Source organism: Lethenteron reissneri, chromosome 62, assembly GCF_015708825.2.
Source record: "Lethenteron reissneri isolate LAM-NWPU_2019-01 chromosome 62, ASM1570882v1, whole genome shotgun sequence".
In the NCBI taxonomy this organism is placed as follows: Eukaryota; Metazoa; Chordata; class Hyperoartia; order Petromyzontiformes; family Petromyzontidae; genus Lethenteron; species Lethenteron reissneri.
Window position 1 is genome coordinate 5,506,928 of NC_083840.1, and position 15,363 is coordinate 5,522,290.

A 15,363-nucleotide genomic window follows, 5' to 3' on the forward strand; every position below is an offset into this window, starting at 1 on the left:
AGAGATGTAGGTCTTGTTGGGATTCCCTACACCTCTGCTGTAGCAGGCGGACAGAAAATATGGCATCTGTGCAAGAACGCCCTTTTCTGAAACTGCATCGGGGCTCCGCAAGCCTCTCCTCAGCGTGCCTAGCAAGGCGATGTTGAATAATCCTTGCCAGGACCTTTCCCGGCACACTGAGGAGTGAGATGCCCCTGTAGTTATTATAGTCTGTGAGGTCCCCCTTCTTCCAGAGGGGGGCCACCAGGGCATCCTTCCAATCCTGCGGAACCCGTCCAGTCGGCCAGACTGTTGTTATGATGTCATATAGGGCAGTCTGTGCACAAACGCCACCCTCCCTCAGCATTTCGCTTGGGAGATCATCTCTGCCCGGTGCCTTTCCCGGTCTCAGACTCTGGATCGCCTTCAGTACTTCCTCAACAGATGGCACCTCAGCCAGCCACTCACAGGGGGTGACTTCTTCCAATATTTGAGGCACCGCAGCCTTAGCAGGGTCATACCCACTTTGTGCCGTGATGTTTTCCTGGCTGAGGAATTTCCCATCCCCCATGACCTCACAGAAATGCTCAGCAAATCTGCAAACCTGTTCCTGGGGTGTCGGAGATTGGATCACCGTTTTTCCCCTAATTATGGTAATAGGTGTGGCGCTGCAGGTTACTTTTTTGATGGAGTTAAATAGTGGTTTGTGATCGCGGGCCACTGAAGCAGACTCCATCTCCTCAGCAACCCGCGACCACCACCCATCCTTGCAGCGCCTTACGGCTTTCCGAACCTCCGAGCGAAGGCTGCGGTAAGCCTCCTTTTTCTCTGACATGGGATGCTGTAGCCGATGAGAGTGGGCCTGTCGCTTTTTCTCAACTATCCTGAACACCTCGTATGTCAGCCAGGGTCTCTGGGGAGGTCTGGACCGCGTACCCAAAGCAGCCATTGCAGCTGCATGAGTCACAGTCCTATACCTCGCCCATTTACCCTCGAAATCAGGAGCAGTGGGGGACGATGCCAACCCCACCGCAAGCGATGATGAAATTCTTGCTTGCAACTTTCATCAGCTAACTGAGACCAGGCCACTTTAGGTTGGAATGGGGTCCTGGGTGTACACCCACCACCGGAGTGGAAGTATGGCAGCCGCATCTTACAGATGACTCGTCAATGGTCAGAGAGCAGATCAGTTCCACGGTAGGTCCTGGTGTCAAGGACATGGGCTCGCATCTGCTGGTCCGTCACTATGTAGTCCAGCAGATGTTCTTTCTTGCATCTGGCGTAGATCCATGATGTGTTGTGGAAGCGTGAATTAGTAATTAGTAATTACAAGCCCATGGGCTGCACAGAAATCTAGCAGCCTTCTACCATTGTTACTGAGCTGATATGGCCCATGCTTTCCAATCACTCCAGCCCAAGGGCCAGCGTCATGACCCACTCAGACATTAAAGTAACCAAACAGAGATTAAATTTCGATTTAAAGCTTTCGTGACTGCAGGGATTCATCTTCTTGGTTCTTTCGGTAAAGTCACGTAGAAGGGAAATAATAAAATAATAAAAATAAAACATAATAAAATACAATTCTCACGACGTTTCGGCCACAACACAAGCAGCCGTCCTCACGTGACTTTACCGAAAGAACCAAGAAGACAAACAGAGATTGTCCTATAGATTCACCCCTGCAATAGGAATCTGTCATTTTGACCACTGGCTCTCAAAGGCTGTAACTAGGAAATGCGCATCACCTCTCAATGCTCATTTGAGCAGAAGGAGATCGCTTTGACTTGGTAATCTCTGGTCTGCCTCAGTGCTCCGCAGCATCTCATGACGTGACTGAATTGTCTCAGTGTGCATCTTCATACAGACCTGGTCATGTGTCGTCTCGTCGCAGTCTCTGGTGGTCATTCACGCTCAATGGATATTCAAGCTATCTCCGACAAAAATAAAATAAACCACTTCATTGATGAATAATTGTATTAGCCTCATTAAGGAAATTAACACCGCTTATTTATTAAACTCACCGCGCACGATGAGGTTGATCTTCACCTCCTTATTCCCCGACGTCGTCATGAATCTGCAGATGTAGGTACCGCTGTCGGAGGTGCTCAGATTATTGATTGTGATGGAGCCATCTTTAATTCCGTAGCCAACGAAAGTCACACGCTGTTTGAACTCACCATCAAAGACAAAACTAGTATTATCATTCTGGCGAGTTGCTACGTTCACAAGCATTTGGTTTGTTTCCTTTGCCCATAATATCTGGGAGACGGTCGAACTTCCCTTGTAGATGCAGCGCAGTCTAACGTCTCCTCCTACCCGACCGGATGCATCACTGTAATAGTCGATCTCCGATTTAATATTCTGGACACCTGTATCGGCAAAGAGACAAAGACAGAGATCCAGCGCGTAGACTTAGTGAATTGTTTGGTTAAGTGTTGTGAGTCAGCGAGCGCCTACGAAGGGCAGCATGGCGCATTAGGAGAGTGGTGTGGTCATTCCTGATTGCTGGCTTGAAAACCAAGGCTTAAATATTGATTACTTCCCTCACACAGCCATTATACATTCCTTGTAAGAAATTCAGAGATGCTCAAACCAAAGAATTGAACCCAGAACCTCATCTGTGCTGACTCAGTGTATCTACCATGGCCATTATTAACCCCTTACAAAGGGATGGGGTGGTAGTGGCATCGTGGTTAGTATGCTGTGCTATAAATCCAGCAACCTGAGTTCAATTCCAAACCAGTCCTTGAATCCCGACAACTCCCATTCCTCAATCTGCAGCAAACCAAACCCACCTAGTTACCCCTCCACCCCTCACCATCTCACCTACAACAACCGCCATTCGCCACTAAGTGGCGGTGACATCACCACGACGCTTGTGCCAGGCCATGTGCACCTTGAGGCCACGTGAAGTGTCAAACGCCCACTGGCAGGAGGTCACTGGGCAGACCCAGGTGCCACGGGTCGACTGACTGAGATGACCGAGATGACTGGCTAATGCACCACCTGTGCCCCCTACTGTGCCAACTTGCTGTGCTTTAGCCACCCGGCGCTCTGCTCGTTGTTGTGAGCGTCGCTCCTCCGCCCTCCGTTGTTGTTGGAGGGCGACTGCCTCGAATTGCCCAGTAGCGTCTTTCACGAGCCTCCTCCACAGAGGCCGGTCTTGACACCGCTGGTACCAGTCATCGGCAAGTCCACTTACTGTAGCTCCACGTCCTCCTGTACCACATCACTCCATCTCTTCTCTAGCTGGTACTGCGCCCGTTTATCCCCCTCGATCCGGTCGAACAAAAGCTCTTTAGGCATGCGGTGGCTGGGCATTCGGGCTACATGACCCAGCCAACGCAGCCTTGCCTGCCGGAGGAGCTCACCGATGGGACTTTGCCCAGATCTTTCAATGATTTGTGAGCTCCTCACACAATCCAGCCTGGTTAAACCCAGGATGGATCGTAGGCAGGCCAGCCTAAATGTTTCTAACCGGCGAAGATGCTCCATTAGGGGGGTCCACGTTTCGCAAGCGTAGAGTCGGGAGGAAATGACTGTGGCCGAGAAGATGTGAAGCTTCGTGCGGAGCGACAGACCAGCTAGCTTCCACACAGCATTACGCAACCAATGAAAGATATTGCCGCTCGACTGATTCGGAGTGAGTCCTCTGCTGTTAAACAGGAGCCGGTCATAAGCACACTGACCAGGTATGGGAAACTCTCCACTCTATCCACAACTGCCCCATCACCGATTGGGAGTTGTGGGGGTGGAGTATCCGATGGTACAAAATACCCAGGCAGGTGCTTAGTTTTGGTGCAGCTGATGGTTAGACCCCACCTCTTAGTGGCACGCACCAGTCTCAGCAGCAGCAGCGTCTCCAACTCCTCCTCTGAATGAGCAGCTATTACCAAATTATCAGCATACATAACGTGGTTGACTAATAGGGAGCCATCCCTTGATCGTACCCGGGCATCGAACAGCCTCCCATTTTATCTGTACCAAGTGGAAATTCCCCCGGTACAGCTATTGAAGGCTTCACGAACTACGAGGTCAAAATAGATGTTCAATAATGTGGGAGCCAGAGGACATCCCTGTCGCACTCCAAGGTGTACAGGGAATGGCTCTGACTCCCGGCCACGTAGTTTTACCCGGGCCCGCTCACCATCATGAAGGTCCATAATGATCGTGAGCAGAGGGTCAGGGACTCCGAAAGCATGAAGAACAACCCAGAGCCCAGGCCTACTGATGGTATCATAGGCATTGACCAGGTCAATAAAGCAGAGATGTAGGTCTTGTTGGGATTCCCTACACCTCTGCTGTAGCAGGCGGACAGAAAATATGGCATCTGTGCAAGAACGCCCTTTCCTGAAACTGCATTGGGGCTCCGCAAGCCTCTCCTCAGCGTGCCTAGCAAGGCGATGTTGAATAATCCTTGCCAGGACCTTTCCTGGCACACTGAGGAGTGAGATGCCCCTGTAGTTATTATAGTCTGTGAGGTCCCCCTTCTTCAAGAGGGGGGCCACCAGGGCATCCTTCCAATCCTGCGGAACCCGTCCAGTCGTCCAGACTGTTGTTATGATGTCATATAGGGCAGTCTGTGCACAAACGCCACCCTCCCTCAGCATTTCGCTTGGGAGATCATCTCTGCCCGATGCCTTTCCCGGTCTCAGACTCTGGATCGCCTTCAGTACTTCCTCAACAGATGGCACCTCAGCCAGCCACTCACAGGGGGTGACTTCTTCCAATATTTGAGGCACCGCAGCCTTAGCAGGGTCATACCCACTTTGTGCCGTGATGTTTTCCTGGCTGAGGAATTTCCCCTCCCCCATGACCTCACAGAAATGCTCAGCAAATCTGCAAACCTGTTCCTGGGGGTCGGAGATTGGATCACCGTTTTTCCCCTAATTATGGTAATAGGTGTGGCGCTGCAGGTTACTTTTTTGATGGAGTTAAATAGTGGTTTGTGATCGCGGGCCACTGAGGCAGACTCCATCTCCTCAGCAACCCGCGACCACCACCCATCCTTGCAGCGCCTTACGGCTCTCAGAACCTCTGAGCGAAGGCTGCGGTAAGCCTCCTTATTCTCTGACATGGGATGCTGTAGCCGATGAGAGTGGGCCTGTCGCTTTTTCTCAACTATCCTGAACACCTCGTATGTCAGCCAGGGTCTCTGGGGAGGTCTGGACCGCGTACCCAAAGCAGCCATTGCAGCTGCATTTGTCACAGTCCTATACCTCGCCCATTTACCCTCGAAATCAGGAGCAGTGGGGGACGATGCCAACCCCACCGCAAGCGATGATGAAATTCTTGCTTGCAACTTTCATCAGCTAACTGAGACCAGGCCACTTTAGGTTGGAATGGGGTCCTGGGTGTACACCCACCACCGGAGTGGAAGAATGGCAGCCGCATCTTACAGATGACTAGTCGATGGTCAGAGAGCAGATCAGTTCCACGGTAGGTCCTGGTGTCAAGGACATGGGCTCGCATCTGCTGGTCCGTCACTATGTAGTCTAGCAGATGTTCTTTCTTGCATCTGGCGTAGATCCATGATGTGTTGTGGAAGCGTGGATTAGTAATTAGTAATTACAAGCCCATGGGCTGCACAGAAATCTAGCAGCCTTCTACCATTGTTACTGAGCTGATATGGCCCATGCTTTCCAATCACTCCAGCCCAAGGGCCAGCGTCATGACCCACTCAGACATTAAAGTAACCAAACAGAGATTAAATTTCGATTTAAAGCTTTCGTGACTGCAGGGATTCATCTTCTTGGTTCTTTCGGTAAAGTCACGTAGAAGGGAAATAATAAAATAATGAAAATAAAACATAATAAAATACAATTCTCACGACGTTTCGGCCACAACACAAGCAGCCGTCCTCACGTGACTTTACCGAAAGAACCAAGAAGACAAACAGAGATTGTCCTATAGATTCACCCCTGCAATAGGAATCTGTCATTTTGACCACTGGCTCTCAAAGGCTGTAACTAGGAAATGCGCATCACCTCTCAATGCTCATTTGAGCAGAAGGAGATCGCTTTGACTTGGTAATCTCTGGTCTGCCTCAGTGCTCCGCAGCATCTCATGACGTGACTGAATTGTCTCAGTGTGCATCTTCATACAGACCTGGTCATGTGTCGTCTCGTCGCAGTCTCTGGTGGTCATTCACGCTCAATGGATATTCAAGCTATCTCCGACGAAAATAAAATAAACCACTTCATTGATGAATAATTGTATTAGCCTCATTAAAGAAATGAACACCGCTTATTTATTAAACTCACCGCGCACGATGAGGTTGATCTTCACCTCCTTATTCCCTGACGTCGTCATGAATCTGCAGATGTAGGTACCGCTGTCGGAGGTGCTCAGATTATTGATTGTGATGGAGCCATCTCTAATTCCGTAGCCAACGAAAGTCACACGCTGTTTGAACTCACCATCAAAGACAAAACTAGTATTATCATTCTGGCGAGTTGCTACGTTCACAAGCATTTGGTTTGTTTCCTTTGCCCATAATATCTGGGAGACGGTCGAACTTCCCTTGTAGATGCAGCGCAGTCTAACGTCTCCTCCTACCCGACCGGATGCATCACTGTAATAGTCGATCTCCGATTTAATATTCTGGACACCTGTATCGGCAAAGAGACAAAGACAGAGATCCAGCGCGTAGACTTAGTGAATTGTTTGGTTAAGTGTTGTGAGTCAGCGAGCGCCTACGAAGGGCAGCATGGCGCATTAGGAGAGTGGTGTGGTCATTCCTGATTGCTGGCTTGAAAACCAAGGCTTAAATATTGATTACTTCCCTCACACAGCCATTATACATTCCTTGTAAGAAATTCAGAGATGCTCAAACCAAAGAATTGAACCCAGAACCTCATCTGTGCTGACTCAGTGTATCTACCATGGCCATTATTAACCCCTTACAAAGGGATGGGGTGGTAGTGGCATCGTGGTTAGTATGCTGTGCTATAAATCCAGCAACCTGAGTTCAATTCCAAACCAGTCCTTGAATCCCGACAACTCCCATTCCTCAATCTGCAGCAAACCAAACCCACCTAGTTACCCCTCCACCCCTCACCATCTCACCTACAACAACCGCCATTCGCCACTAAGTGGCGGTGACATCACCACGACGCTTGTGCCAGGCCATGTGCACCTTGAGGCCACGTGAAGTGTCAAACGCCCACTGGCAGGAGGTCACTGGGCAGACCCAGGTGCCACGGGTCGACTGACTGAGATGACCGAGATGACTGGCTAATGCACCACCTGTGCCCCCTACTGTGCCAACTTGCTGTGCTTTAGCCACCCGGCGCTCTGCTCGTTGTTGTGAGCGTCGCTCCTCCGCCCTCCGTTGTTGTTGGAGGGCGACTGCCTCGAATTGCCCAGTAGCGTCTTTCACGAGCCTCCTCCACAGAGGCCGGTCTTGACACCGCTGGTACCAGTCATCGGCAAGTCCACTTACTGTAGCTCCACGTCCTCCTGTACCACATCACTCCATCTCTTCTCTAGCTGGTACTGCGCCCGTTTATCCCCCTCGATCCGGTCGAACAAAAGCTCTTTAGGCATGCGGTGGCTGGGCATTCGGGCTACATGACCCAGCCAACGCAGCCTTGCCTGCCGGAGGAGCTCACCGATGGGACTTTGCCCAGATCTTTCAATGATTTGTGAGCTCCTCACACAATCCAGCCTGGTTAAACCCAGGATGGATCGTAGGCAGGCCAGCCTAAATGTTTCTAACCGGCGAAGATGCTCCATTAGGGGGGTCCACGTTTCGCAAGCGTAGAGTCGGGAGGAAATGACTGTGGCCGAGAAGATGTGAAGCTTCGTGCGGAGCGACAGACCAGCTAGCTTCCACACAGCATTACGCAACCAATGAAAGATATTGCCGCTCGACTGATTCGGAGTGAGTCCTCTGCTGTTAAACAGGAGCCGGTCATAAGCACACTGACCAGGTATGGGAAACTCTCCACTCTATCCACAACTGCCCCATCACCGATTGGGAGTTGTGGGGGTGGAGTATCCGATGGTACAAAATACCCAGGCAGGTGCTTAGTTTTGGTGCAGCTGATGGTTAGACCCCACCTCTTAGTGGCACGCACCAGTCTCAGCAGCAGCAGCGTCTCCAACTCCTCCTCTGAATGAGCAGCTATTACCAAATTATCAGCATACATAACGTGGTTGACTAATAGGGAGCCATCCCTTGATCGTACCCGGGCATCGAACAGCCTCCCATTTTATCTGTACCAAGTGGAAATTCCCCCGGTACAGCTATTGAAGGCTTCACGAACTACGAGGTCAAAATAGATGTTCAATAATGTGGGAGCCAGAGGACATCCCTGTCGCACTCCAAGGTGTACAGGGAATGGCTCTGACTCCCGGCCACGTAGTTTTACCCGGGCCCGCTCACCATCATGAAGGTCCATAATGATCGTGAGCAGAGGGTCAGGGACTCCGAAAGCATGAAGAACAACCCAGAGCCCAGGCCTACTGATGGTATCATAGGCCTTGACCAGGTCAATAAAGCAGAGATGTAGGTCTTGTTGGGATTCCCTACACCTCTGCTGTAGCAGGCGGACAGAAAATATGGCATCTGTGCAAGAACGCCCTTTCCTGAAACTGCATTGGGGCTCCGCAAGCCTCTCCTCAGCGTGCCTAGCAAGGCGATGTTGAATAATCCTTGCCAGGACCTTTCCTGGCACACTGAGGAGTGAGATGCCCCTGTAGTTATTATAGTCTGTGAGGTCCCCCTTCTTCAAGAGGGGGGCCACCAGGGCATCCTTCCAATCCTGCGGAACCCGTCCAGTCGTCCAGACTGTTGTTATGATGTCATATAGGGCAGTCTGTGCACAAACGCCACCCTCCCTCAGCATTTCGCTTGGGAGATCATCTCTGCCCGATGCCTTTCCCGGTCTCAGACTCTGGATCGCCTTCAGTACTTCCTCAACAGATGGCACCTCAGCCAGCCACTCACAGGGGGTGACTTCTTCCAATATTTGAGGCACCGCAGCCTTAGCAGGGTCATACCCACTTTGTGCCGTGATGTTTTCCTGGCTGAGGAATTTCCCCTCCCCCATGACCTCACAGAAATGCTCAGCAAATCTGCAAACCTGTTCCTGGGGGTCGGAGATTGGATCACCGTTTTTCCCCTAATTATGGTAATAGGTGTGGCGCTGCAGGTTACTTTTTTGATGGAGTTAAATAGTGGTTTGTGATCGCGGGCCACTGAGGCAGACTCCATCTCCTCAGCAACCCGCGACCACCACCCATCCTTGCAGCGCCTTACGGCTCTCAGAACCTCTGAGCGAAGGCTGCGGTAAGCCTCCTTATTCTCTGACATGGGATGCTGTAGCCGATGAGAGTGGGCCTGTCGCTTTTTCTCAACTATCCTGAACACCTCGTATGTCAGCCAGGGTCTCTGGGGAGGTCTGGACCGCGTACCCAAAGCAGCCATTGCAGCTGCATTTGTCACAGTCCTATACCTCGCCCATTTACCCTCGAAATCAGGAGCAGTGGGGGACGATGCCAACCCCACCGCAAGCGATGATGAAATTCTTGCTTGCAACTTTCATCAGCTAACTGAGACCAGGCCACTTTAGGTTGGAATGGGGTCCTGGGTGTACACCCACCACCGGAGTGGAAGAATGGCAGCCGCATCTTACAGATGACTAGTCGATGGTCAGAGAGCAGATCAGTTCCACGGTAGGTCCTGGTGTCAAGGACATGGGCTCGCATCTGCTGGTCCGTCACTATGTAGTCTAGCAGATGTTCTTTCTTGCATCTGGCGTAGATCCATGATGTGTTGTGGAAGCGTGGATTAGTAATTAGTAATTACAAGCCCATGGGCTGCACAGAAATCTAGCAGCCTTCTACCATTGTTACTGAGCTGATATGGCCCATGCTTTCCAATCACTCCAGCCCAAGGGCCAGCGTCATGACCCACTCAGACATTAAAGTAACCAAACAGAGATTAAATTTCGATTTAAAGCTTTCGTGACTGCAGGGATTCATCTTCTTGGTTCTTTCGGTAAAGTCACGTAGAAGGGAAATAATAAAATAATGAAAATAAAACATAATAAAATACAATTCTCACGACGTTTCGGCCACAACACAAGCAGCCGTCCTCACGTGACTTTACCGAAAGAACCAAGAAGACAAACAGAGATTGTCCTATAGATTCACCCCTGCAATAGGAATCTGTCATTTTGACCACTGGCTCTCAAAGGCTGTAACTAGGAAATGCGCATCACCTCTCAATGCTCATTTGAGCAGAAGGAGATCGCTTTGACTTGGTAATCTCTGGTCTGCCTCAGTGCTCCGCAGCATCTCATGACGTGACTGAATTGTCTCAGTGTGCATCTTCATACAGACCTGGTCATGTGTCGTCTCGTCGCAGTCTCTGGTGGTCATTCACGCTCAATGGATATTCAAGCTATCTCCGACGAAAATAAAATAAACCACTTCATTGATGAATAATTGTATTAGCCTCATTAAGGAAATGAACACCGCTTATTTATTAAACTCACCGCGCACGATGAGGTTGATCTTCACCTCCTTATTCCCTGACGTCGTCATGAATCTGCAGATGTAGGTACCGCTGTCGGAGGTGCTCAGATTATTGATTGTGATGGAGCCATCTCTAATTCCGTAGCCAACGAAAGTCACACGCTGTTTGAACTCACCATCAAAGACAAAACTAGTATTATCATTCTGGCGAGTTGCTACATTCACAAGCATTTGGTTTGTTTCCTTTGCCCATAATATCTGGGAGACGGTCGAACTTCCCTTGTAGATGCAGCGCAGTCTAACGTCTCCTCCTACCCGACCGGATGCATCACTGTAATAGTTGATCTCCGATTTAATAATCTGGACACCTGTATCGGCAAAGAGAGAAAGACAGAGATCCCCCTCATAGACTTAGTGGACTGTTTTGGGTAAGTGTTGTGAGTGAGCGAGCGCCTACAACGGGCAGCATGGCACATGAGGAGAGTGGTGTGGTCATTCCGGATTGCTGACTTGAAAACTAAGGCTTAAAGATTGATTACTGCCCTCACCCAGCCATTATACATTCCTTGTAAGAAATTCAGAGATGCTCGGACCAAAGAATTTAACCCAGAACCTCAGTTGTGCTGACTCAGTGTATCTATCATGGCCATTATTAACCCCTGACAAAGGGATGGGGTGTTGGCCAGTGAATAGGTAGGTGAGTTGGAAGGTACTCGAGGTGAATGAGTGATAATGCGTAGGCAGGTAGATAAGTATGCGGACAAGGGAATCAATTGCTTAGTGTGGGTTATAAATACTCATACACCTTCACAGCTACAACCCCAAAGCAAACCTTAAGAGAGAGGAGGTATAGGCCATTTGTTGAACCGACTTCACTCACCTTGAGCTTTAGACAGAAGCAACAGATGAATGCCAATCATCACGCGCTGTACAAAGCAAAGTGTTTCCATGCTTGCACGTCCGTTTTTGTATATCTCTCTAATGCTATAGCCAGCACACAGATGCCACTCGCCTCTGCCACACACTTTCTATGCAGGGGAAATGAAAATTGAAGCCAAGATAGCTATATACTGTATACATAAGGGGAAGGAAATAATTATTTTCTGTTCCTCTAGTAGTGACAGGTATGGTAGTGATGATAATAATGCGGTTACCTAGAGTAAAAAAAAATACCTCACGCATGCATAGCTGTCCGTTTAACTTTGTTTTTGTATTCGCTTGCAAGTTACCCACCAGTTAGGGATATTCCTCACAAAACGGACAATTGGTCTATTAAAATATCGATGTTCATCGTTCGTAATATTTATTTCTCAGAACCATGTTGGGTCAGGCAAAGGGAAGGGGGATGTCGGTTACTCGGTTGAAAGGAAATTCATCAAACCTCGTGCCTCTGGTTACAAATTCATCAGCCTTGTGAGAACCAACTCCAGAGGTTTTAATCTTGATTTGAAGCTTTCGTGACTGCAGGAATCCATACTCTTTGGTTCTTTCGGTAAAGTCACGTAGGTAGAAATCAAATTAAACGAATCACGACGTTTCGATCGCAACACAAGCAATCTTCATCAGGTGGAACAACCACAGCAATAAAAAATGCTGAAGTAGGCGAGAGAGGTTTTGTTCAGATTGTTGTACTTCGTCGTCGTCTCGTTTACCGCGGTTGAGTCCACTCCGACGGCTCACGACTCATGTCGCCCTCTCTCACCACCTGCGAGGGCTGCCTACCAAGGGGGATGTTTGGTGCCAAAATGTTGCATGATGAAAATGTAAAAAATAAAACGTTGTTTTTGGCTGGGAACCGCATTCGCGCAGTGTGCCGAACGGGAGGATATTCTTGGTTCTTTTGGTAAAGTCACATAGATAGAAAAAATAAAAGGAAAAATAATCAAACAAATTTATTTACTTTTATTTTTTATATCTACGTGGCTTTAACCGAAAGAACCAAGAATATGAATTCCTGCAGCCACTAAAGTTTTAAGTCAAAATTCGAAGAAGAGGGTGTTTGTTCGGTCAATCACACGTGCTTCCTTCGCTCCGGTTTCACAACGCGCCCTGTCATTGCGCGATCTCTCGGGTTTGAGGTCACTTGCATTGGGGAAATTGTTCTGACATTTTCACGCGAGCGTGGGCGGTAGTTGATAGTGGATATCGTTACGGATCTGGTCCATGGGCGGGGTTGGCCGCCCGAATGTGATTTCTCCATGTACTTCTCTATTCTGTTGAAAGCACTTCCCTCATGATTTGTGACAAGATATATGTTCCGGAGATGCTCGTGACTGGAAGATTTCGTGGATAATGATATTGGCCTACTAAAAGCTTTATGCAATCTCTCATCACTTGATCTCTTGTCACTTTATCTCGTCACGTTTTCTCTCATCACTTAATCTTATTACTTTATCTCTCATAACTTTATCTCATCACTTTCTCTCTCTAGATGCAGTCAGGTAGGGTTCTGGATCCACTTCGTGGATAGCCACAATCGCGCATGGCAGGTTCGTGAATAACACGGGAACACTGTACACTGTTTTTGTTTTGATCCTATTTTCCGTTGGGCACCATGGAAAATCATCACGTGAACTGGCGGCTTTAGGATGGCCATCGAACAAAGAGGGTCACCGCATCGCGCGGCGCTTCTAGATGCGCTTCCGCGGCCATCTGGAATGCTCTTCCTTCTGATATTAGGAAGCCACTGGAGCTAAGCACTTTTAAATCATCAAGATTGAAAACTAATATTTTTATAATTGCTTTTTTCTGTTTAGTTTGTTGTCCTTCCCCCGTCCGTCCGTCCGATTAGTGTGGTTTTATACGTATGGTGCGAAAGAAGTTCAACATCAATACATGGAAGGATGTGGGGTTCGAAAACAGAAAGTCTATAAGGGTTGGTTCAGAGTCTCTGACATGACCATTATGAATCCCATAAATATGAATGAGTCTTGAACATAAATAACCTTTTCCGTACCTGTTTCTGTATGTGAACTCTTAAGAGGCGTTTGTTTTAATACACAGCTTATAATAACTATTGCGTGTATTCCCAGTAATGCCTCAATATATATGGGTTGCACTCTAGAAAACTCGAACGTTAATTGCAACATCATGAATCGAAACATTCTCCCAAAAGGACGGATTATATATCCTAGAAGATACGTTCCTAATATATCTTCTCACCCTAAACCTATTAAAATAACGCTTCTCAACACAAATAAGATATATTTGACATGTAAATATGCACATTTTTACTAGACAGGTAATTGAATATATATAACGTACACTCTAACTTACTAAACTGGGAGGGTGAGGGACAGTAGGAGCGTCTACCTTCCAATGTGGTGGCGCGTACTGTATGTACAGTCCAACGCGTGTTTGACCATACAGTATGTACAGTCCAAAGCATGGTGGGTCGTACAGTATGTAAAGTCCAAAGCGTGTTAGGCCATACAGTACGTACAGTCTAAAGCGTGTTGGGCTGTACAGTATGTACAGTCCAAAGCATGTTTGGCCGTACAGTATGTACAGTCCAAAGCATGGTTGGCCGTACAGTATGTACAGTTCAAAGCGTGGTGGGTCAGTACAGTATGTACAGTCCAAAGCATGGTTGGCCGTACAGTATGTACATTTCAAAGTGTGGTGGGCCGTACAGTATGTACAGTCCAAAGCGTGGTGGGCCATACAGTATGTACAGTCCAAAGCGTGGTGGGCCATACAGTATGTACAGTCCGAAGCGTGGTGGGCCGTACAGTATGTACAGTCCGAAGCGTATTGGGCCATACAGTATGTACAGTCTAAAGCGTGTTGGGCCGTACAGTATATACAGTCTAAAGCGTGTTGGGCCGTACAGTATGTGCAGTCCAAAGCGTGTTGGGGTGTACAGTATGTGCAGTCCAAAGCGTATTGGGCCGTACAGTATGTACAGTCCAAAGCGTGGTGGGCCGTACAGTATGTACAGTCCAAAGCGTGGTGGGCCGTACAGTATGTACAGTCCAAAGCATGGTGGGCTGTACAGTATTTCGTAGATTTCTTCAGGATGAACAAAAGCAGCCAGTCCCTCTGGGGGACCCGGCTTATATCCTCTGTGGTGTGGCTGGCTCCGCCCTTGGCCACGACCACCTTCTAGAATCCTCGAGCAGGATCTCAACCCTGACACGTGACCATCCCTAGTCCCCACTTGGGGCCCCTGTGTAGACTTAACCGGTCATGTGTCTTCTGGGGTCAACCAGAGTGCCACGGCCTATAGTAACCCCATTCCCATGGCCAGCACTCTCACACCCTATGCTGTAGGGGTCGGCACTGCACGCCACGCGTAGTGCCATCCAGCGCTATCGATCAGCGCTCACCAAGCCCCTCTAGGGCCGGTACTGCACCCACATACTTGTGGTGCCCGTGATGTCAATACACCGCACGCCGTGCCTCTCCGGGCCCGGCATTACACAGTGACATCCGCTATGTCACTACACATGCAATGACGCAACCAGGCAACAGGGAGACTAAAAGTACATGTGTGGTTAATTTAAACAACCAACGACAGTTTAACACGTAGGCTTTCGCAACAACTATTATTTATAAGAGGTTATTTTGGGTCATAACGCGCAAATATAAATGCCGTTAAACCCGCCACCACTCGACAGCTAATTAGTAAGGTTTTCACTTTTAAAAAACATAGCAAATCGTTATTAGTACAGCACACCGGTGTGTTGGAGAGTAAACCCAGAACATTTCCAATTCGAGTACGACATTTTGCGAGTAACTACAAGCAGCCTCATCAGGTGACAGCCAGAGAATTGTGGAGAAATCCTCTTCCTGGTTCCATCTTAAATAGAGGGGATTGATGTGATGTCATGACTTGTGAGCCAATAATATGCAAAGACCAGAAGGGGGGGGGGTTAATGTAGTCATACAAATCTTGAC

The 15,363-nt window shown here is 48.7% G+C and overlaps 1 protein-coding gene across 3 annotated transcripts in view; it reads right to left on the minus strand.

Annotated features, from left to right (window-relative positions):
- The window catches only part of LOC133358485 (hemicentin-1-like), a 30,654-nt gene extending 18,042 nt beyond the window's left edge, over positions 1-12,612 (minus strand). The window contains exons 1-4 of one of the 3 annotated variants that reach the window (XM_061576816.1): positions 11,345-12,612; positions 10,485-10,832; positions 6,243-6,590; positions 2,001-2,348 (exon numbers count right to left, since the gene is read on the minus strand). In XM_061576816.1, the coding sequence (XP_061432800.1) occupies positions 2,001-2,348; positions 6,243-6,590; positions 10,485-10,832; positions 11,345-11,414 (1,114 nt within the window). In that variant the 5' untranslated portion in view covers positions 11,415-12,612. Of the gene's footprint in view, positions 1-2,000; positions 2,720-6,242; positions 6,591-10,484 lie in introns of those variants that run through there. The other 2 variants (XM_061576817.1, XM_061576818.1) reach the window with 2 other exon arrangements.
- Positions 12,613-15,363: the final 2,751 nt, after the last annotated feature.